The 18,822-nt window shown below is 39.9% G+C and overlaps 1 protein-coding gene across 1 annotated transcript in view; it reads right to left on the reverse strand.

Annotated features, from left to right (window-relative positions):
* Positions 1-18,419, reverse strand: part of LOC122032858 (oligopeptide transporter 5-like) — a 41,315-nt gene extending 22,896 nt beyond the window's left edge. Inside the window, exon 1 of the mRNA XM_042592173.1 lies at positions 18,271-18,419. Coding sequence (XP_042448107.1) covers positions 18,271-18,419 — 149 coding nt within the window. The remainder of the gene's footprint in view (positions 1-18,270) is intronic.
* Positions 18,420-18,822: the final 403 nt, after the last annotated feature.

Raw genomic sequence — 18,822 nt, forward strand, 5'->3', positions numbered from 1 at the left:
AATACTCTTGCCAAGCTGGTTTTGCACTTCATTCTTTAAATCTTTGAACTTTTTAAAGGATTCTGACTTATGTGTCATCAGATATACATAACCATATCTACTGAAGTCATCAGTAAATGTAATAAAGTACCTATAACCACCTCTGGCAGCGACATTGAAAGGGCCACATATATCACTATGTATAAGTCCTAACAAGTCAGTCGTTCTTTCGTTGTATCCACTAAAGGGAGTCTTGGTCATCTTGCCTAGTAGGCATGACTCGCATGTCTCATATAATTCAAAATCAAATGAGTCCAGCAAACCATCTTTATGGAGTTGGGATAAGCGTTTGTCATTTATATGACCTAAACGACAGTGCCAGAGATAGGATTGGTTCATTTCATTTAATTTAAACCTTTTGGTATTTATGTTATAGATGGAGTTCTCTAAGTCTAGAATATAGAGTCCGTTCATCAGAGGTGCACTACAATAGAACATATCATTTAAATAAACTGAACAACATTTGTTCTTTATTATAAACGAAAAACCTTTCTTGTCTAAACAAGAAATTGAAATTATGTTCTTAGTAAGAGCAGACACATAACAACATTCATCTAATTCTAGTACAAGCCCAGAGGGCAGAGATAGATAGTAAGTCCCTACAGGCACAGCAACAACCCGTGCTCCATTGCGTACTCGTAGATCCACCTCGCCCTTCGTCAATGCCCTGCTATTTCTCAATGCTTGCAAATTAGTACAAATGTGAGAAGCACATCCGGTATCTAATACCCATGATGAAGAAATAGATAGATTGACTTCGATAACATATATACCTGAAGTAGAAGTCTCACTTCTCTTCTTCTTAAGATCTTCCAGTTAAACTTTGCAGTTCCTCTTCCAGTGTCCAGTCTAACCGTAGTAGAAACAGGTAGCATCCTTGGCGACCCCTCCTTTGGGTTTCAGTGTCTTGCCTTTGCCCTTGGCTTGGGAGTTTCCCTTACCTTTAGGCTTGCCCTTGTCTTTGTGCCTTTGCACCATCAAAATGGAGTTGGGCTTAACCTTCTTAAGGTTGAGCTCAGCAGTTCTCAACATACTCAGAAGCTCAGGCAGTGGCTTGTCAATTTCATTCATGTTGTAGTTCATGACGAATTGACTGTAGCTCTCTGGCAAGGATTGCAAGATCAAGTCAGTGGCCAGATCTTGGCCAAGTGGGAATCCCAACCTCTGTAGGTTCTCTATGTGCCCAATCATCTTGAGTATATATGGGCCTACGGGAGTCCCGTCTTGCATCTTGCACTGAAATAGTGCCTTAGAGATCTCGAATCTCTCATGCCTTGCTTGTCCTTGATATAGTTGACGAAAATGTTCAACCATATCATAAGCACCCATCAACTCGTGTTACTTCTAAAGCTCAGAGTTCATGGTTGCGAGCATGAGACATGACACATCTAATGTGTCATCTTGATGCTTCTTGTAAGCATCTCGGTCAGCTCACGTGGCAGTGGCAGGAGGTGACTTGGGAATGGGCTGCTCTAGGATGTACAGTTTTCTTTCTTGAGTGAGAACTATTCTCAGATTCTTGTACAGTCCAGGAAATTAGCTCCATTGAGCTTGTCCTTATCAAGGACAGAACGCAGAGAGAAGGTATTCGTGTTTGTCGACATGACAATCTACAACAAAAAAATACAGAAAATAAATATCATATTCCACTAATCATTTAATTAGGTCTTTAATTAAACGATGCTCCCACTGAATTATATAACTTTTGTAGAATCGAGTCATGGATGTGGTCAAACCACACTCATTAGATTCTAACCAACTAGCTATAATTCTTGCGGGAGAAGATCTACATCATACTATGCCTTGAGTTAGCTTTGGCTAAATCGCCCAAGACTTAGTATGATCGGTAGGTAACTAATTACCAATTACATCTCTATGCAACTCTTGTTTATAGGATCAAGATCCGCATGTATATTAAAGCTTGAGTTAGCTTTGGCTAAATCGCCCAAGAGTTAATATAAATATGATTTTGACCTATCTTCCAACCATTGAAAGAATGCCTATAGTTAAACCCGATCCAATTGAGTTAACTAGTTTTACTCAATCTAATTGAGTTTGTTCTCACCCAAGCTTTGATAGGCGGGACCAAGATTGTCCCTCCGCACCCTACCAAGATAATATGCGTTGCTCTGCTTTGGCAGATTCAACAACAACATGTGATCGAGGTAGTGATGGGTATCAAAACGTGGTAGACATTTCGAGTTGACGCGATTAAGATCTAATCTAATCGTTAATGTGTATCATATACGCGATTAAGATCTAATCTAATCGTTAAGATGTATCATATACGCAATTAAGATCTAATCTAATCGTTAAGGCACTAATTAATTACTCTACTCTAGCATGCATCACATACACACAAGAAATTAATTAAATTTTGATTAGGTCATGGCCCTACTATGATCTTCTCAAGCCAATGAGAAGATCGGACGGTTAACCTAGGGTCAACAGCTTCTCCAAGCTCCTCCCTTTGACCACTATGTGTTGCTCGCACCCTCCTCGTCGTTCCTTCTCGAGTGGACCTTCCACCGCTCCATTTTTTTTGTACATTACAGAAATGAAACTCAAGTTACATTCGAGTCTGAAACTATTTTACAACAGGAATATAAAAGAGAGGTACGACGCGCAGGTCGCATATAACAAATACAACACGCACAATCACACAAAATGACGCGCAGACCATATTATGAATTACAACATATTTAGTCTAATCAAATTGGGTTTTTGGGCCATGACCATCACAAAATCATACATAATTCTAAATTATATATTTAATATAAATTTATGCAATTTTACTACTATTTTTACAATTTTATGAGTTACAATTTTCCGACGGTCCCGTTTAGCAATTTTCGGGCGCGATCGCGGGACAATGCCCCTTGCGGGGTTAGGGGCAGCGCCACTTCTCGTGAAATGAGTCTCACGAGTGTCCTACTACGATCTTACAGCGCCTTAAGCCACTGTCCTAAAACTATTTGGGCGAAACCTTGCCGTTTCGGAAGGTTTTTCTCAGTATACGAAGCCTACAAGTGTTAAAGCACTTGTTGCTTCGCATCTCCAAGAAAAATACTCATAAAATCTATAAAAATGTAAATTTACATAAACTTATAGATCTGATATTTTTCATAAAAAATACGAATGAAACATGTACACGATTCGCATGTGGCTCTGATACCACTGTTGGGACTTTTGGGCCGCAAAAATCATTTTTTGCATTGCGGAAACCCCGAAGTCTTGCCACCAGATCCGTGCGAAGGTTAAAAATTTTACATGTACATGTTTATAATCCTAGATCTACCTTAGATCTACATGAAAGGAAGTATACCTTTCAAGCGAAGCCCTTTGCAAATCCCACTAGTCCAAGGTTCTTCGGATCTCAAGTGTGTTCAAGTGTACACACCTCTAGAAGTATCCACACGGGACAAGAGATGGAAGAAAAACACCTAGAGTGTGCTAGCACTCTTGGATGTTTCGACCAAGGAGGATGAGAGGGAGAGAAGAGAAGAGAGGAGGAAGAAGGAATGAATGAGCGTACAATGCTCTTGATTCCTCAATTAAAGTGGCCGACCACTTATTGGAAGGTTATAAATCTCCATGGAATATCAAGAGTCAAGGCTCTTGATCTCCCTCATTAGGTGGCACACCTTGATGATGTGGAACACCATGATTGGCCGGCCCATGCCAAGTGATTTTGGTCAAGTCAAAATTGACCAATGAAATGACATTTGGTCAAGTCAAACTTGACCCTTCACCTTCCCTCTCAAGTCAAGTCAAACTTGACCCATTTATCTCCTATGGTTGATCAAATCCAACCATTGATTCAAGCCAATTTGATTTAATGAATCTCTATTCATTAAATTAAATTGATTCAACGAGTCATAATCTAAATTAGACTCATTCAACACATGAATCAAATTGAGTCCAACTCAATTAGCCTAATTTGGATTACTCTTAATCTAATTTAGTTCATTATATGAACCTAATCCTCTTGGTTCATCATATGAACTCATTCTCCATCTAATTGCCCTTTGTGTGTGACCCTATAGGTTCTTGTAACGTTGGCAATGCTCCTAAATCCATTTAGAAGCATAAGTAATGAGCGGTATCTAGCAACACATCATTACTACCCAAGTTACAAGAATGTTGAGATCCAACATCATCTTGTGACTACTAATTGTGACCCTTCATAATATATGATAATGTCCTTCTATCCTTGACATCTAGATTGATTAATGTGAGGCATAGACCGTGTCATCCTCTAATCAATTTAAATCTTGAACTCCAAGTAGACTCACTCTAATCAAATGAGCTCAATATCTCATATTGACTCATTTGGGCATGACCATGCACTTAGTGGTCTCACTCTATCAAGAATAATGATGTCACTCCCGTCATATAGGAGGGATAGATCCCATCTACATTACTCACATTCCTCCGCATAATTTGTCACATACCCAGTAATCGCCTTTATGGTCCACCCAGTTACGGGTGACGTTTGACGAAGCGAAAGTATGTAACTCCTTATGTAGGGAACCATGGTGACTTCAAGTCCAAGGACTAATAGTCATACTAATAGCCACATGAGAAAGTATATGACACTCATATAACGATTCATGATATTTTCTTATGGTGGGTCATTCAGTATACATTCTCCAATGCATACCCATGTGTCAACTTGATATCTCTATATCCATGACTTGTGAGATCAAGTCATCGAGTTGACCTACATGCTAGTCTCGTTGCATTAATATTGTCCCTGAATGTTAATACTTGACTATGAATGATTAAGAGTATTGTTCTCTATATCATCTCACTATCGATTCAACCAATCGATTGATATAGATAAGAATCTTCTACTCAAGGACGCTATTATACTTAGTTATTTGACACCAATACAAGTAAGTATAATAACCATAAAGAAATGCTTTTATAAACATAGGAATATGATACAATGAGTCCATACAACAATCATCATATGATTGACTCTAGGGCTCTAACTAACAGGTTCTACATCAAGAATCATAAAACCATTTGTTAAAAAACCATGTCCGATTGACATTGAGTCTATCTTAAGTTCAACACACCGACTGTAAAATTAATTTAATATCCTAAATCAAGAAGACACGTAACGGAAACAAGATTTCATCGAATTTCAGGAGCATACAAGACATCATGTAGAAACAAAACACTACCACCACGAAGGTTGAGTTTGCAAGTGCTGACTTCTTTGACTTCAACTCTTGCATTATTTCCTACATAGATCCACTTATTGCCCATTGGTACCTGACAGTACTCAATAAATGTAACTTATTCCCAAGCTACATGGTTGGTTTCTCCTGAATCTATAATCCACAAAGAATAAGAATCAGCTAACAACACTAAACTAGCAACAAAATACTCAGGAAAAGAAGACACATTTGGATTTACCTTTTTTGGCTCAGTGCACTCCCGAGCGAAGTGGTCCTTCTTGTCATAGTTAAAACAAGTCAACTTGTTTTTAGGGTTTTTTCCAATCTTCTTTACTATCTTCTTGATTGGACCCTACCCCACAATAGCAGCCTCTTCTTTCCCTTCCCTTTCTTGATCCATTTCTTTTTCATGGATCCAGATGATCCAGCAGAACCTACTACCACATCGGCTTGTCCAGAAATCCTTGCGGATTCAACTCTTTCCGCCTCCAATTCTACATGGCATGAGACATCAATGAAAGTCTTGATACTCTCACTGTGAGTTAGGGTCTGCTTCATGGTCTCCCAAGAATCTGGAAGTGAACGAATAATTGCTTGAACCTGTTATTCATCAGTCAACTCATGACCAACAGTTTTAAGCTCCCGAATCATGTTCGACATCTCCCTGAGGTGTTGAACCATTAATACATTTAGACACTTCTTGTAGCTGTCAAACTTGATTGTCATCTATCGAAACTTGCTCAGACTTACTCCACTGTATTTTTCTTTAAGGGCTACCCAAACTGCATGAGCCGAAAGATATGACTCATACTCAAAAGCTAGGTCATCTACCATTGAACTAATCAATATGCCCTTTGTAGTGGAGTCCTTTTTCTTCCATGCTTTATAGGCATCAAGATCTCGTCTGTGTTGTGCAGTAGGACCATCTACAAGTTCTACCATAACTTGATGTACAGCTTTCAGAACTTCTTATTCCTCAAGTACATATTGTATCCTGAGGTGCCAGATCTTATAGTTATCCCCATTAGGTTTTTCACCCTTGTTGAGTTCAACTATAATATTTTTTATTTCCATAATTTATCATAAATAAACACATTATTTAGTATTCAGTGTAATTCATATGCATGTAATTTATGATTGACTCAATATTAATTTGAGTTGGTTTTCAAAATCAAGTGACAACAATGCCGTCACTCATCATTCGTATGACCAATCAAATCAATATTGATCAATTCTATTACATACATCCCAACAAATGAACTAATCATTTATAATTGTTGGTCCCTTTGGAGGCTGGCAAGAGGGGAGAGGTGAAGTGCTCTACAAAAACAAATCAACCCTTTCTCGACTTATAGCTTGAATAAGATCACTTGTAATTAAAAATAAAGAGACTAATAAAAAAGAAAATAGACATAAGAAATTACTTGGTTTGCAATCAGAAGATTGCTAATCCACGGAGAATGAAGCGTACTATTCTGAAGATCTCCTTCGGGGGGAGTAGCCTCTTACAACGTTCACAGCTCACAAATAAAAGTAGAACAAAAGAAATTGAATTACAAGTTGTTGTTCTAACTGTTGAAATTAATGCTATATTTATAGCACTGCTCCGGACGCCTGGAAGGGTTCTGGGTGCCTGGGGGGATAGAATTCTATCCCCAATGCGTCAGTCAACACCCACATCATTGCTGATAAGATTTGAGTTCCGGGCGCCCGGACCACAAAAGTCAACAGAATTGACTTTTTACAGTTCGGTTCCTCTACTCCGGTTGTGCTTGTTTCGGTCCGGGTCTTCCGCTTCAGCTCCACTAGCTTGGGTGATCTAGGCCATCCAGAATAGGGCTCACCCGAACCCAAGTTCCAGCCTTCTCCTTGAGCAGCCTTCCTCCCTGGTTTCTTGTCCCTCAATCGTCGCGTACGTTCTTCTCGTCCACCGGTGTACTCTTTCGCGGCACCTCATCCCTAGAACACACCGAGCCCGTCGGCTCTCTCTCCGTGCCGTCCTTCTTGCTAGCCGTGTGTTCCGCTCGACTTCCTGTGCTCCTAAGCTCCTATACACTTGGACACAAGGGTTAAACCAAATAAGACCTAACATAACTTGTTTAATCACATCAAAACAACCTTGGGGCTCCAACAATTTCTCCCTTTTTGATGTGAACAACCCAAGTTAAGTTAGGGTAAACAAATGAAAAAAAATACAATGTAAAGACAATTAATTTTACAAATAAGTGAAAAAAGTTTTTTCTGTTTAATACCTCCCCTAGACTTAATATCCTTCTTCCCCTTTGATCACATAAAAAAATGGGGTTCCTTAATAAGTCTAAGGTTAAAAAAAATATGCAATAAATTAGAAAGTCTTAAGTGTTAAAAAAAAATCTAAGTGAAAAACTTTTAAAGAAGAAAATTTCTAAGTTAAAAATAAATTTGCAGGAGAAAGAAAAGAAAAAAAAATTAATAGAAATAATTTAAATGAAGTCTACTATATAAAATTTGCTGAGTTAAGAAAAAAAATTTCTAAGTGAAGACCTTTTTTTTTGGACGAAATTTTAACAAATGTTAAACCATTGACAAAGATTGAAGGCAATTAATTTTTATACTTATCAGTTTGTTAATTAAATATTTAATTTAGAAATTGACTTCTAGGTTGTGGTGAGGCACTAGGTCTTCTTGGTTATTGGATCATCAACCACTTCTAGACAACGCCTTTTAATGAATTCAAATATTCAATTTTCTACCTGAAAACCCTAAGTCTAATTTCATTTTCAATTTAAACAAGTTTTTAGAACCCAATATAGGTTCTTTCCTACAGGGTTAATCAGGTATTTTCTAGGTATATAAGCTTTTGATATTTTTCTGATCTGACTTTATTTGTGAAACTTGTTGGTGCAATATCCCTTAGGTCAAGGTTGACCTGGTTGACCAAGCTTGAGTCTTGGTTTAGGTTTCGATGTTTGATAATATATTGGGTTTAGATGATATGGACAATGCAGGTGCAGTTGTTCATTTGGGGAGATTGTTGATACAATTCTCGTTTGGTCAAGGTTGACCAGTTGAGATGTGAAGGAGAGTTAAGTAGGTCAAGGTTAACCGGATACTTGACTGGAAAGCCCTGGTGAGTGAAGCCAGGCAGAAGCAAAGTCCTAGTGAGTGAAGCTAGGTAGAAGGAAAATCCTGGTGAGTGAAGCCAGGCAGAAGTAAAGACCTAGTGAGTGAAGCTAGGCAGAAGTGAAAATCCTGGTGAGTGAAGCTAGGTGAAAATCCTAGTGAGTGAAGCTAGGTGAAAGTCCTGGTGAGTGAAGCTAGGTGAAAGTCCTGGTGAGTGAAGCCAGGCAAGGGAAATCCAGATGGGTCAAGGTTGACCAAACATCTGGTGGAAGTCCAAGTAGGTCAAAGGGATTGACTGGATACTTGCCACAGGGAAATTCAGATGGGTCAAGGTTGACCAGACATCTAGTGGAAGTCCAAGTAGGTCAAAGGGATTGACCGGATACTTGGCATGAGGAGAAAAGTCCAAGTGGATTAAAGGGATTGACCGGACACTTGGTGAGGGAGTCCTAGTAGGTCAAGGGAGACCAGATGCTAGGCATGATGTACCAACAGGTCAAGGTTGACCGGATGTTGGTTTGGGGGGATTGGGACTTGGTTTTAGGTAAAAACCAGCATCGATCGACTGATCGATTGGCTGGAGCCCAATCGATCGGCCGATCTATTGGGGAGTCCCCGCGAGAAGCCTTCGTCCCAATCGATCAGTGGATCGATTGGGAGGCAGTCGTGAGCGCACAGAAGCCTGCTGGATCGATCGGCTGATCGATCCAGAGGTCCCAATCGATCAGTGGATCGATTGGGAAGCTGCGATTTGTCGCGATAAGCCCTGGATCGATCGGCCGATCGATCCAGGCAAATTCCCAGAGCACAGAGGCCCTCTGGATCGATCGGTTGATCGATCAAAAGCCTCCCCGATCGATTGGGAGCAATCCAATCGATCGGGATCCGACCGTTGGCGCAGATAAAGGTCGTTGGCGCGCGTCTTCTTCGGTAGACTTTGCACTGTTCACTCTAGATCCTCGACAGCAACTCCACAGCTCTCTCTAAGCTCTAGATCGCCAGTTCTTGAAGGTTCTTGGAGGCTTTTCTAAGTCAAGAGGCGGATCAAAAATAAGAAGAAGAAAGCTAGGGCTAGGGTTTCTTGTATTCTTTGTAAGCTTTACTTATACTTTTGTTCCCTTTCCTTTCTTTCTGTATTGAGAGTCTTGTAGGCTTCTCCGCCTTCGGTAGTTACCGAAAAGGAGTGTTTATTAGTGGAGGTGTGTGTGTGTGTGCGTGGATCCTTGGACTAGTCGCCTCTTGTGAGGTGGATACCAAGTAAAATTCATGTGTTAGCATTGTTGTAGTTGTTTCTTGTATTACCGCTGCATATCTTTGAAGAAACAAGCAACGTCAAGCATGAAGAAAGTATCGAGCTATTCACCCCCCCTCTAGCTACACAATCGGTCCCAACAAGTGGTATCAGAGCAAGGTTGCTCTTCACCGGAATTATCGCCGGAAAGGGAAAAGAGCTAGAGGGTGTAGAAGTTGGAGCAAATTCTATCAAGTCAAAGACTTCATCATCAAGCTGAACTTCAAGATGCAATTCCAAGATGGACTTGGATTTGACACAAGGGTGGCTCCACCGTACACATCTACAAGCTTCGATCTTTGGAAATCAAGGATCGAAAACTTCTTAATGGCGAAGATAAAGCAATGGTTTGCTCTTATGGAAGGCTTCGAAGCTCCAACGAACTCCAAGGGAAAAGTCCTCAAGAAAAGCAAATGGAGCAAAGAGCAGATTCAAAGGAGCGAGGCAAATGATAAAGTGACCAAGCTTTTAGTCAACTTATTGCCTAGCCACATTTTGGCTAAAATTGGAGAATTCAAGGATGCCAAGGAGCTTTGGAGCAAGTTGGCAACTATTCATGAGATCCCCTCCACTGTACCAATCCAAGAAAAATCTAAAGAGGGTGACTCATTGGAGCAAGACCAAGAGGAGGAGAATTCCGAAGTTGAGAGATGCTCAACTTCCGTAGAAGAGGTCCAAGAATCCTCATCCTCAAAGGAGTGCAATCAAAAGAGCAAGGAAGGAGCATATTCCTTATTTCATGCACAAGAGGATGAAGAAGAAGGTGAATCCTCCACCTCTAGGATTGAGGGGGAGCGACCTTCGGTGGCACCGGATCAAGAAGAAGGAGAAGCTTCTATATCCGGGTCAAATGAAGAAGAAGCTTCCACCTTCACAAGTCAAGCAAAATCAAATGGAGGAGTATCATCTTCGGATCAAGAGGAAGTCTCTACTTCCAAGTCAAATGGAGGAGCAAGTACCACCCTTACACAAGAAGGTATAAATAGTGCATTTAAAAATAAAAATCATATCATATGCTTTGAATGTAGGGAGCATGGGCATTACAAGAGCAAATGCCCTAAATTGGCCAAGAAGAAGGGCCAAGTGGCACAAGAGGGCAAGGAGAAGCCCAAGGAGACCATCCCCAATACAAAGAAGAGCAAGGAGCACATTGTGTGTTTCTCTTGCAATCAAAAGGGGTATTACCGAAGTTAATGCTCTAAGGGGAAGAAGGTGGTCAAAGTCAAAGGAGGAAGCACAACTCAAGGGGGAGCCTCCAAGGTAAAAAGGAAGGTATCATTCATTGAACTTATCCCCTTAAATAATGGTAAAAAGCATGATAGTTCTAATTTATATCATTTCAATGCTATTTACCATGAAAATAGGAGGCATGATAAAGTTAAGGAAAATCATGTAGCTTATCATGCTAAAACCTCTCAACCTAGGTTTAGAAAGGTAGATAGGAATTTAGGTAAGAACCCTAAGGATTCTAGGTATTTGCCTAAGAAGAAGAAAAATCAAGGTTATAGTGAAAAACCTAAGGTTGAAGAATTATGGAAGGAAAATCAAGTCTTGAGGTCAAGACTTGACAAATTCGAGAGGACTCTTAGAAAAATCACAAATATGACACAAAGGTCCAAGAGTCAAAACCTAGGTCTAGAAGTATCAAAGTCATCAAATGGTCATAAGGGTTTGGGATATAAACCTAAAACCAAGAAGGATGTAATTTCTTACCAAAGGGTTCCATATAGCTATGGAATCAACCCTAGGCCTAGTGGGCAAGCCAAAAATACTAGGGAGGTCATCCCTAAGAGTATTTTTGCAACAAATGTGACTAAGACTTCTAAGAAGTCTAACAAAGTCACTAAAAAGGTCACAAGGGAAGAAATCCCTAGGGTTAACCTAGAAAATGTGACCAAGGCTTCTAAGAAGCCTAACAAGGTCACTAGGAAGGTATCTAGGGAAGTTATCCCTAGTGAATACCTAGAGCATCCAAGGAGTACCAATAGGTTTTGTGTTCCTAGGAGCATTTTCTCTACCCCATAGATGGGTTAGAGAGTGTCAACTCTAAGTGGAAGGGTAGTTAACCCAATCATGATGAAGTTGACACTCATGGAGCATTTTCAAGGCTATTATTAACCTTTGAAAATGAAATGGATTTATGATTTACTCTTGCTAGAGTAAAATGTGTCATATTTTGAGAAATTGGATGTAATCTTAAGTGACACAAATTGGAAAAATCATAAGAACTACCAAGTTGAGATTTTGGTATATTCTTAGGAAATTAAAGGCATTCTAGGCCTTAACTCAAATTTGTTACTCTTGGAAAGAGTAAAATGTGCTAAAATTGAAGATATTGATATCATTTAAATTGGCTCAAGTTGGGGACAAGCTTAAGAAATACCTAGGTGGGATTTTGGTATTTTCTTATGATCACCCTTGTGGAAAAATGAAATATGCCAACATTTGAGGAATGTTTAAATTTTTAATTGGCATAATTAATTCAAGAGATTAAAGAAATGCCAAGTTGGGTTTTGGTATTTTCTTGAGAAAATTGGGCAATCTAGGGTTTAAGTTTTAGGATTAGCTATGTGCATAAAGATACTTAGATAGATAATCTAGGTATACTTTATTTATGCTAAACCTTGCCATGATTGTTTACCCATTATATGCTATGACATCATGTTTTATTTTTTGCACTCATGCCTTATTATGAAAATACAAAAATACCATGTCATGCCATACATACATCATGTAGTTATAGGAAAATTTTCTTTTAAAAATATTTCATTTTGATGTATGCCATATCATTTCATGCATTAATTTTTAATTCCTTGCAATTAAGGACAAATGACATATATTCAACAAGTAACATCCTTGGTGGATGTTCAATATCTCAAAAATGCCTAGATAGAGATGCATGATTCCTAGATTAGGGCAAAACCAAAATCTACATCTCACAATGAACTATAAGGTGCCTTGTATGTGTTTTCATACACATTAGATACAAGTGAGATGTTAGGAAGATGAACAAAACTCAAGATGTTGATTTAGTGCATTCTTTTGAGTTTTAAGTTCATCAAAACACATAGTTATGTGTGTTCCAATCATTGGGAAAGCTAATGTACAAGTCATGTGCATTGAGCCCAAGGAACATGGTTGGATATTGGTTTTGAAAATCATTTTAAAACACTTTTGGGAAACCTTGGTGAAGACTATCTTTTGATAGTGATCATCATTGAAGAGTTAGGCACAAAACTTGGAGAAAACACTAAAGTTTTTACAAAGTTTTCAAGTTTGTGTCCATCTTTGAAAATATGATGTATTTTCTTAAAAAAAATTATTTTCCCATGATAATATATGCCCTAAATAATGTCTACAACAATTTTTATGATTTTTGGAATTTTGTAGATTTTTCTAAGGGTTTCTGAAATTGACTGAAATTGAATTTCAGCTTTTTCAGAGCTTCAATCGATCAGTGGATTGATTTAAGTGCCTCAATCGATCAGTCGATCGATTGAGAGCAAGTTTCTCATGAACAGAAGCTTCCTGGATCGATCCACCGATCGATCCAGCCCTACTGAATCGATCAGTGGATCGATTCAAGTAGGTTCAATCAATTAGGACCAACTCCAATCGATCGAAGATGCTGATTTTGGCTAGGAAGGCCTGATTTCAGCATCTTTGAACCATGGTTAGTCTATGTAACCATTCCTAACCCCTCATGACATGTTTGTATACATTTAGAGGGTGTTTTCATGATGAAAACAAGGATGAATTGGTTAAGGTAGACTAGGTAGAAGTTTAAGTGAGGTTTGCTTAAAATTTTGAACATTTGAACCTCTAAACTTCTAAATTTGGGTTTCCTAAAGGTTTAGGGATTCCAAGTCATTGTTGGTGCAATGACAGAAGGTACGACTATGTATTTAGGGGGAGGTACTCATTAAGGACATGAAAATTATTTTTTTCATAAACCTTGGAAGGTGGTTAACCTTCTTGCGTGAAAATGCTCAAGGTTGAGCATTTGAAATTAATGGAGAGTGGATATCCTCATTGTTTAAGTGGTGTTTGCTCATGGATGAGCATTCGATACAAATGAAGGGTATGAGACCTTCATTTGGGTTACTCAAGTGGTTAATGCTCAAGGGTGAGCATTGATGATAATGAAGGGTATGAGATCTTCATTATCATGTTGATCACAACGAGTGAAGTTATGAACAATGATAAGCAACTCTTCAGGGGGAGAGGTTGTGTTTGATGTGTGCCAATAGGGGGAGAATGTGTGGTTTAAGTTAGGCCTTTATTTCCTAAAAAGGAAGGTTACCCTCTAGGAAAGGAGGAGAATGAAGGGAACCATCATTCATACTTTAGCATGAAGAGAGTTAAGACTATGGGATTAGCTTAACTCAAAGGTGTCCTAACTTAAAGGTATTGTCAAACATCAAAAAGGGGGAGATTGTTGGTGCAATATCCCTTAGGTCAAGGTTGACCTGGTTGACCAAGCTTGAGTCTTGGTTTACGTTTCTATGTTTGACAATATATTGGGTTTAGATGATATGGACAATGTAGGTGCAGTTGTTCATTTGGGGAGATTGTTGATACAATTCTCGTTTGCTCAAGGTTGACCAGTTGAGATGTGAAGGAGAGTCAAGTAGGTCAAGGTTAACCGGATACTTGACTGGAAAGCCCTGGTGAGTGAAGCCAGACAGAAGTAAAGTCCTAGTGAGTGAAGCTAGGTAAAAGGAAAGTCCTGGTGAGTGAAGCCAGGCAAAAGTAAAGACCTAGTGAGTGAAGCTAGGCAGAAGTGAAAATCCTGGTGAGTGAAGCCAGGTGAAAATCCTAGTGAGTGAAGGTAGGTGAAAGTCTTGGTGAGTGAAGCCAGGCAATTAGAAAGTCCTAGTGAGTGAAGCTAGGTGAAAGTCCTGGTGAGTGAAGCTAGGCAAGGGAAATCCAGATGGGTCAAGGTTGACCAGACATCTGGTGGAAGTCCAAGTAGGTCAAAGGCATTGACTGGATACTTGGCACAGGGAAATTCAGATGGGTCAAGGTTGACCAGACATTTGGTGGAAGTCCAAGTAGGTCAAAGGGATTGACCGGATACTTGGCACGAGGAGAAAAGTCCAAGTGGATTAAAGGGATTGACCGGACACTTGGTGAGGGAGTCCTAGCAGGTCAAGGGAGACCAGATGCTAGGCATGATGTACCAACAAGTCAAGGTTGACCGGATGTTGGTTTGGGGGGCTTGAGACTTGGTTTTGGGCAAAAACCAGCAGCTGGATTGATCAGTCGATCGATTGGTTGGAGCCCAATCGATCGGCCGATCAATTGGAGAGTCCCCGCGAGAAGCCTTCGTCCCAATCGATCAGTGGATCGATTGGGAGGAAGTCGCGAGCGCACAGAAGCCTGCTAGATCGATCGGCTGATCGATCCAGAGGTCCCAATCGATCAGTGGATCGATTGGGAAGCTGTAATTTGTCGCGATAAGCCCTGGATCGATCGGCCGATCGATCCAGGCAAATTCCCAGAGCACAGAGGCGCTCTAGATCGATCGGTTGATCAATCCAAAGCCTCCCCGATCGATTGGGAGCAATCCGATCGATCGGGATCTGACCGTTAGCGCAGATAAAGGTCGTTGGCGTGCGTCTTCTTCGACAGACTTTGCACTGTTCACTCTAGATCCTCGACAGCAACTCCACAGCTCTCTCTAAGCTCCAGATCGCCAGTTCTTAAAGGTTTTTGGAGGCTTTTCTAAGTCAAGAGGCGGATCAAAAGAAAGAAGAAGAAAGCTAGGGTTAGGGTTTCTTGTATTCTTTGTAAGCTTTGCTTATACTTTTATTCCCTTTCCTTTCTTTCTGTATTGAGAGTCTTGTAGGGCTTCTCCGCCTTCGGTAGTTACCGAAAAGGAGTGTTTATTAGTGGAGGTGTGTGTGTGTGCGTGGATCCTTGGACTAGTCACCTCTTGTGAGGTGGATACCAAGTAAAATCCATGTGTTAGCATTGTTGTAGTTGTTTCTTGTATTTCCGCTGCATATCTTTGAAGAAACAAGCAACGTCAAGCACGAAGAAAGCATCGAGCTATTCACCCCCCCCCCCTCTAGCTACACAATCGGTCCCAACAAAACCTATAGTACCAGTTTAATCCTTTATAGTTTCTAAAAGTAGAAATATTTGAACAAGCAAAATTTTTCAAGTTTTCTATTTCTTTTTTTAATTTATCATTTTCAAGTCTTATTTTATCAAAATCTTCTATTGATTTTGCTAAAATTCTTTTCATTTCTAAGTTTTCATTTTTTTTAATTTATTATTTTTACTTTTGAATTTGTACATAGATTTTTCCATAGGCTTAATTTCAAAATAAAGTTGATCAGGAGGTAAGAGGCATACCTCACTTACCATATCAGACTTGAAGTCTGACTCTCCCCCTACTTCGCTGCATTCATTTGAAGTCATTCCCCCCTTCATCGATGCTGGCTTCTGATGTGCTTTCCTCTTCATAGTTCGTCATCAGTGCTAGATCGACATATTCTTGTATTTCGGACTCAGATGATGAGTTGTTGCCCCAAGTAGCTTTTAGAGTCTTGTACTTCTTGGGTATCTTGACTTTATCCTTTTTGAGCTATGGGCAGTCTTCTTTTAAGTGTCCTTCCTTTTGACACTGGTAGCATCGAACCCTTCTTCTATTTCCTGGATTTTTCTTATTCTGCATTTCTTTAAATTTATTAGATCTAAAGAAGTTTTTGAAATTCCTTACCAGATAAGCTTCTTGATCTTCTTCTGAGTCTGACTCGGGTTCATCTTTCTTGGTTACATTTAGCGCCATGATCTGGCTTAATTCTTTTGTTGTCCCTGCACATATGGTTTCATGCAATTCTAAAGTGGAAAAAAAGTTCCTCTAGGATACTTACCTCCAGGTTTTTTGAGATGTAGTAGGCGTCGATTATTGAGGTATATTCTGGAGTCCTGGGAAAGGCATTGAGTGCGTAGTGTATCGTGTCTCGGTTGGTTACCGTTTCACCAAGGTTTTCAAGTCTGGTGATTAGTTCTTTTACCTTCGCGTGTAGATCGGCTACCTTTTCCACCTCTTTCCAGATGAATGTTCATCAATTTATTCCAAAGTATGTCTCTTCTTGCGAGCTTGGCTTCGAATGTGCCTTCGTGGAGTTCCAAAGAATTTTTCCCAGAGTTCTTTGGTTGATGAGTAACTCCCGATGCGGTTGACTTCTTGAGGTGGCAGCACGCGCAGCAAGTGATACTCCGCTCGATTATTCGCTACGGAATCATTTTGCTCTTTCTTCATCCAAAAACTCTCTTCTTTTTCCTCTCCATTTTGATTTGTAGGAGCTACAAAACCATATTTTATTATTAAACGAATCTCAAAGTCTGTTTTCAGGAATACCTCCATACGACGTTTCCAGTGTACGAAGTCTCTCTCGAATTTTGGTGGAACGATGCTTGGTCCGACAATTGGTTGCTTTGCTTTGGTCGACGGTTAGTCCTTCTGAAGCGTTCTTGCTCTGATACCACTTGTTGGTCCCTTTGGAGGCCGGCAAGAGGGGAGAGGCGAATTTTCCTAAAAAACAAATCAACCCTTTCTCGACTTATAGCTTGAATAAGATCACTTGTAATTAAAAATAAAGAGACTAATAAAAAGGGAAATAGACACAAGAAATTACTTGGTTTGCAATTAGAAGATTGCTAATCCAAGGAGAATGAAGCGCACTATTCTGAATATTTCCTTCGGGTGGAGTAACCTCTTACAACGTTCATAGATCACAAACAAAAGTAGAACAGAAGAAATGGAATTACAAGTTGTTGTTCTAACTGTTGAAATCAGTGCTATATTTATAGCACTATTCCGGGCGCCTGGAAGGGTTCCTGGCACCAGGGGGTGGGGGATAGAATTCTATCCCCGACGCGTCAGTCAACGTCTACATCATCGCTGATAAGATTTGGGTTCCGAGCGCCCAGAATGGCTCCGAGCGCTCAGACCACAAAAGTCAACAGAATTAACTTTTTGCGGTCCGATTCCTCTACTCCGGTTGTGCTCGTTTCGGTCCGGGTCTTCCGCTCTGGCTCCACTAGCTTGGGTGATCTCGGCCATCCGGAATAGGGCTCACCCGAACTCAAGTTCCGCCCTTCTCCTCGAGCAGCCTTCCTCCCCGGTTTCTCATCCCTCGAACGTCGCGTACGTTCTTCTCGTCCACCGGTGTACTCTTCCGCGGCACCTCGTCCCTCAGATGCACCGAGCCCGTCGGCTCTCTCCCTGTGCCATCCTTCTCGCTAGCCGCATCTTCTGCTCGACTTCCTGTGCTCCTAAGCTCCTACACACTTAGACACAAGGGTTAAACCAAACAGGACCTAACTTAACTTGTTTGATCACATCAAAATAACCTTGGGCTCCAACAATAATATCATAATTTCTTTAATTAAATGAATTGATCATTTAATAAATCATGAACTAATCATGCATCATGTCGAGTAAACAACATAAATAAATGAACATACCATTAACATAAAATTATGCTATATATTGTTAACATATAACCTACTGACATAAACGAAATGGACTAATATTATTCATATATAATGAACATAACAATAACAAAACTCTAATAAACTAGATAGGCTATTACTACTCCCACTAGGACAGACACTAGTGTAGTGGAAAACATTATCCCTTTCAGTCTGGACTTATTTGGGGTAATTTCAAGCAAGACAGCTTCAGGATTCTCTATGGGATCCTCAATTGGATCCTCTTCTGGATCCTCCTCGATCATTTCTGGATCCTTTTCGAACTCTTCAGGATCCTCTTCAGTCATATGGTTAAGCAGTTCCTCACATAATACTGAATATGTGACGTGTCCTTGATGGCACCCTCAAATATAGTCTGCTATCATCCTAGCAATGAACGCATCAAAGCCCAGATCTTATAACTGTCCAGGACTGGAAACTCTTCTCGCTCAAGTTTCCAAAATAGATTATCAAGCCATCCAACGTGTTCGTCGACTCCATAAGTAGAGTTATACTCTATCTTCTGAATTTCCTCCTTGAGTTAATTTTATCGCACTTCGCGATGAGTCAATGTGGTAATCGTCCGTGTCATCTGAAAAATTGAAATTAAATAAGTCAGTATAAAATCCACTAACCAGCATAAAACTGACTTAATTCAATTTATACAGGTATAGTACCAACATAATAAATTAAGAAAAATAAATCTTCGCG

The sequence above is a fragment of the Zingiber officinale genome, chromosome 11A (assembly GCF_018446385.1).
Source record: "Zingiber officinale cultivar Zhangliang chromosome 11A, Zo_v1.1, whole genome shotgun sequence".
Classification (NCBI taxonomy): domain Eukaryota; kingdom Viridiplantae; phylum Streptophyta; class Magnoliopsida; order Zingiberales; family Zingiberaceae; genus Zingiber; species Zingiber officinale.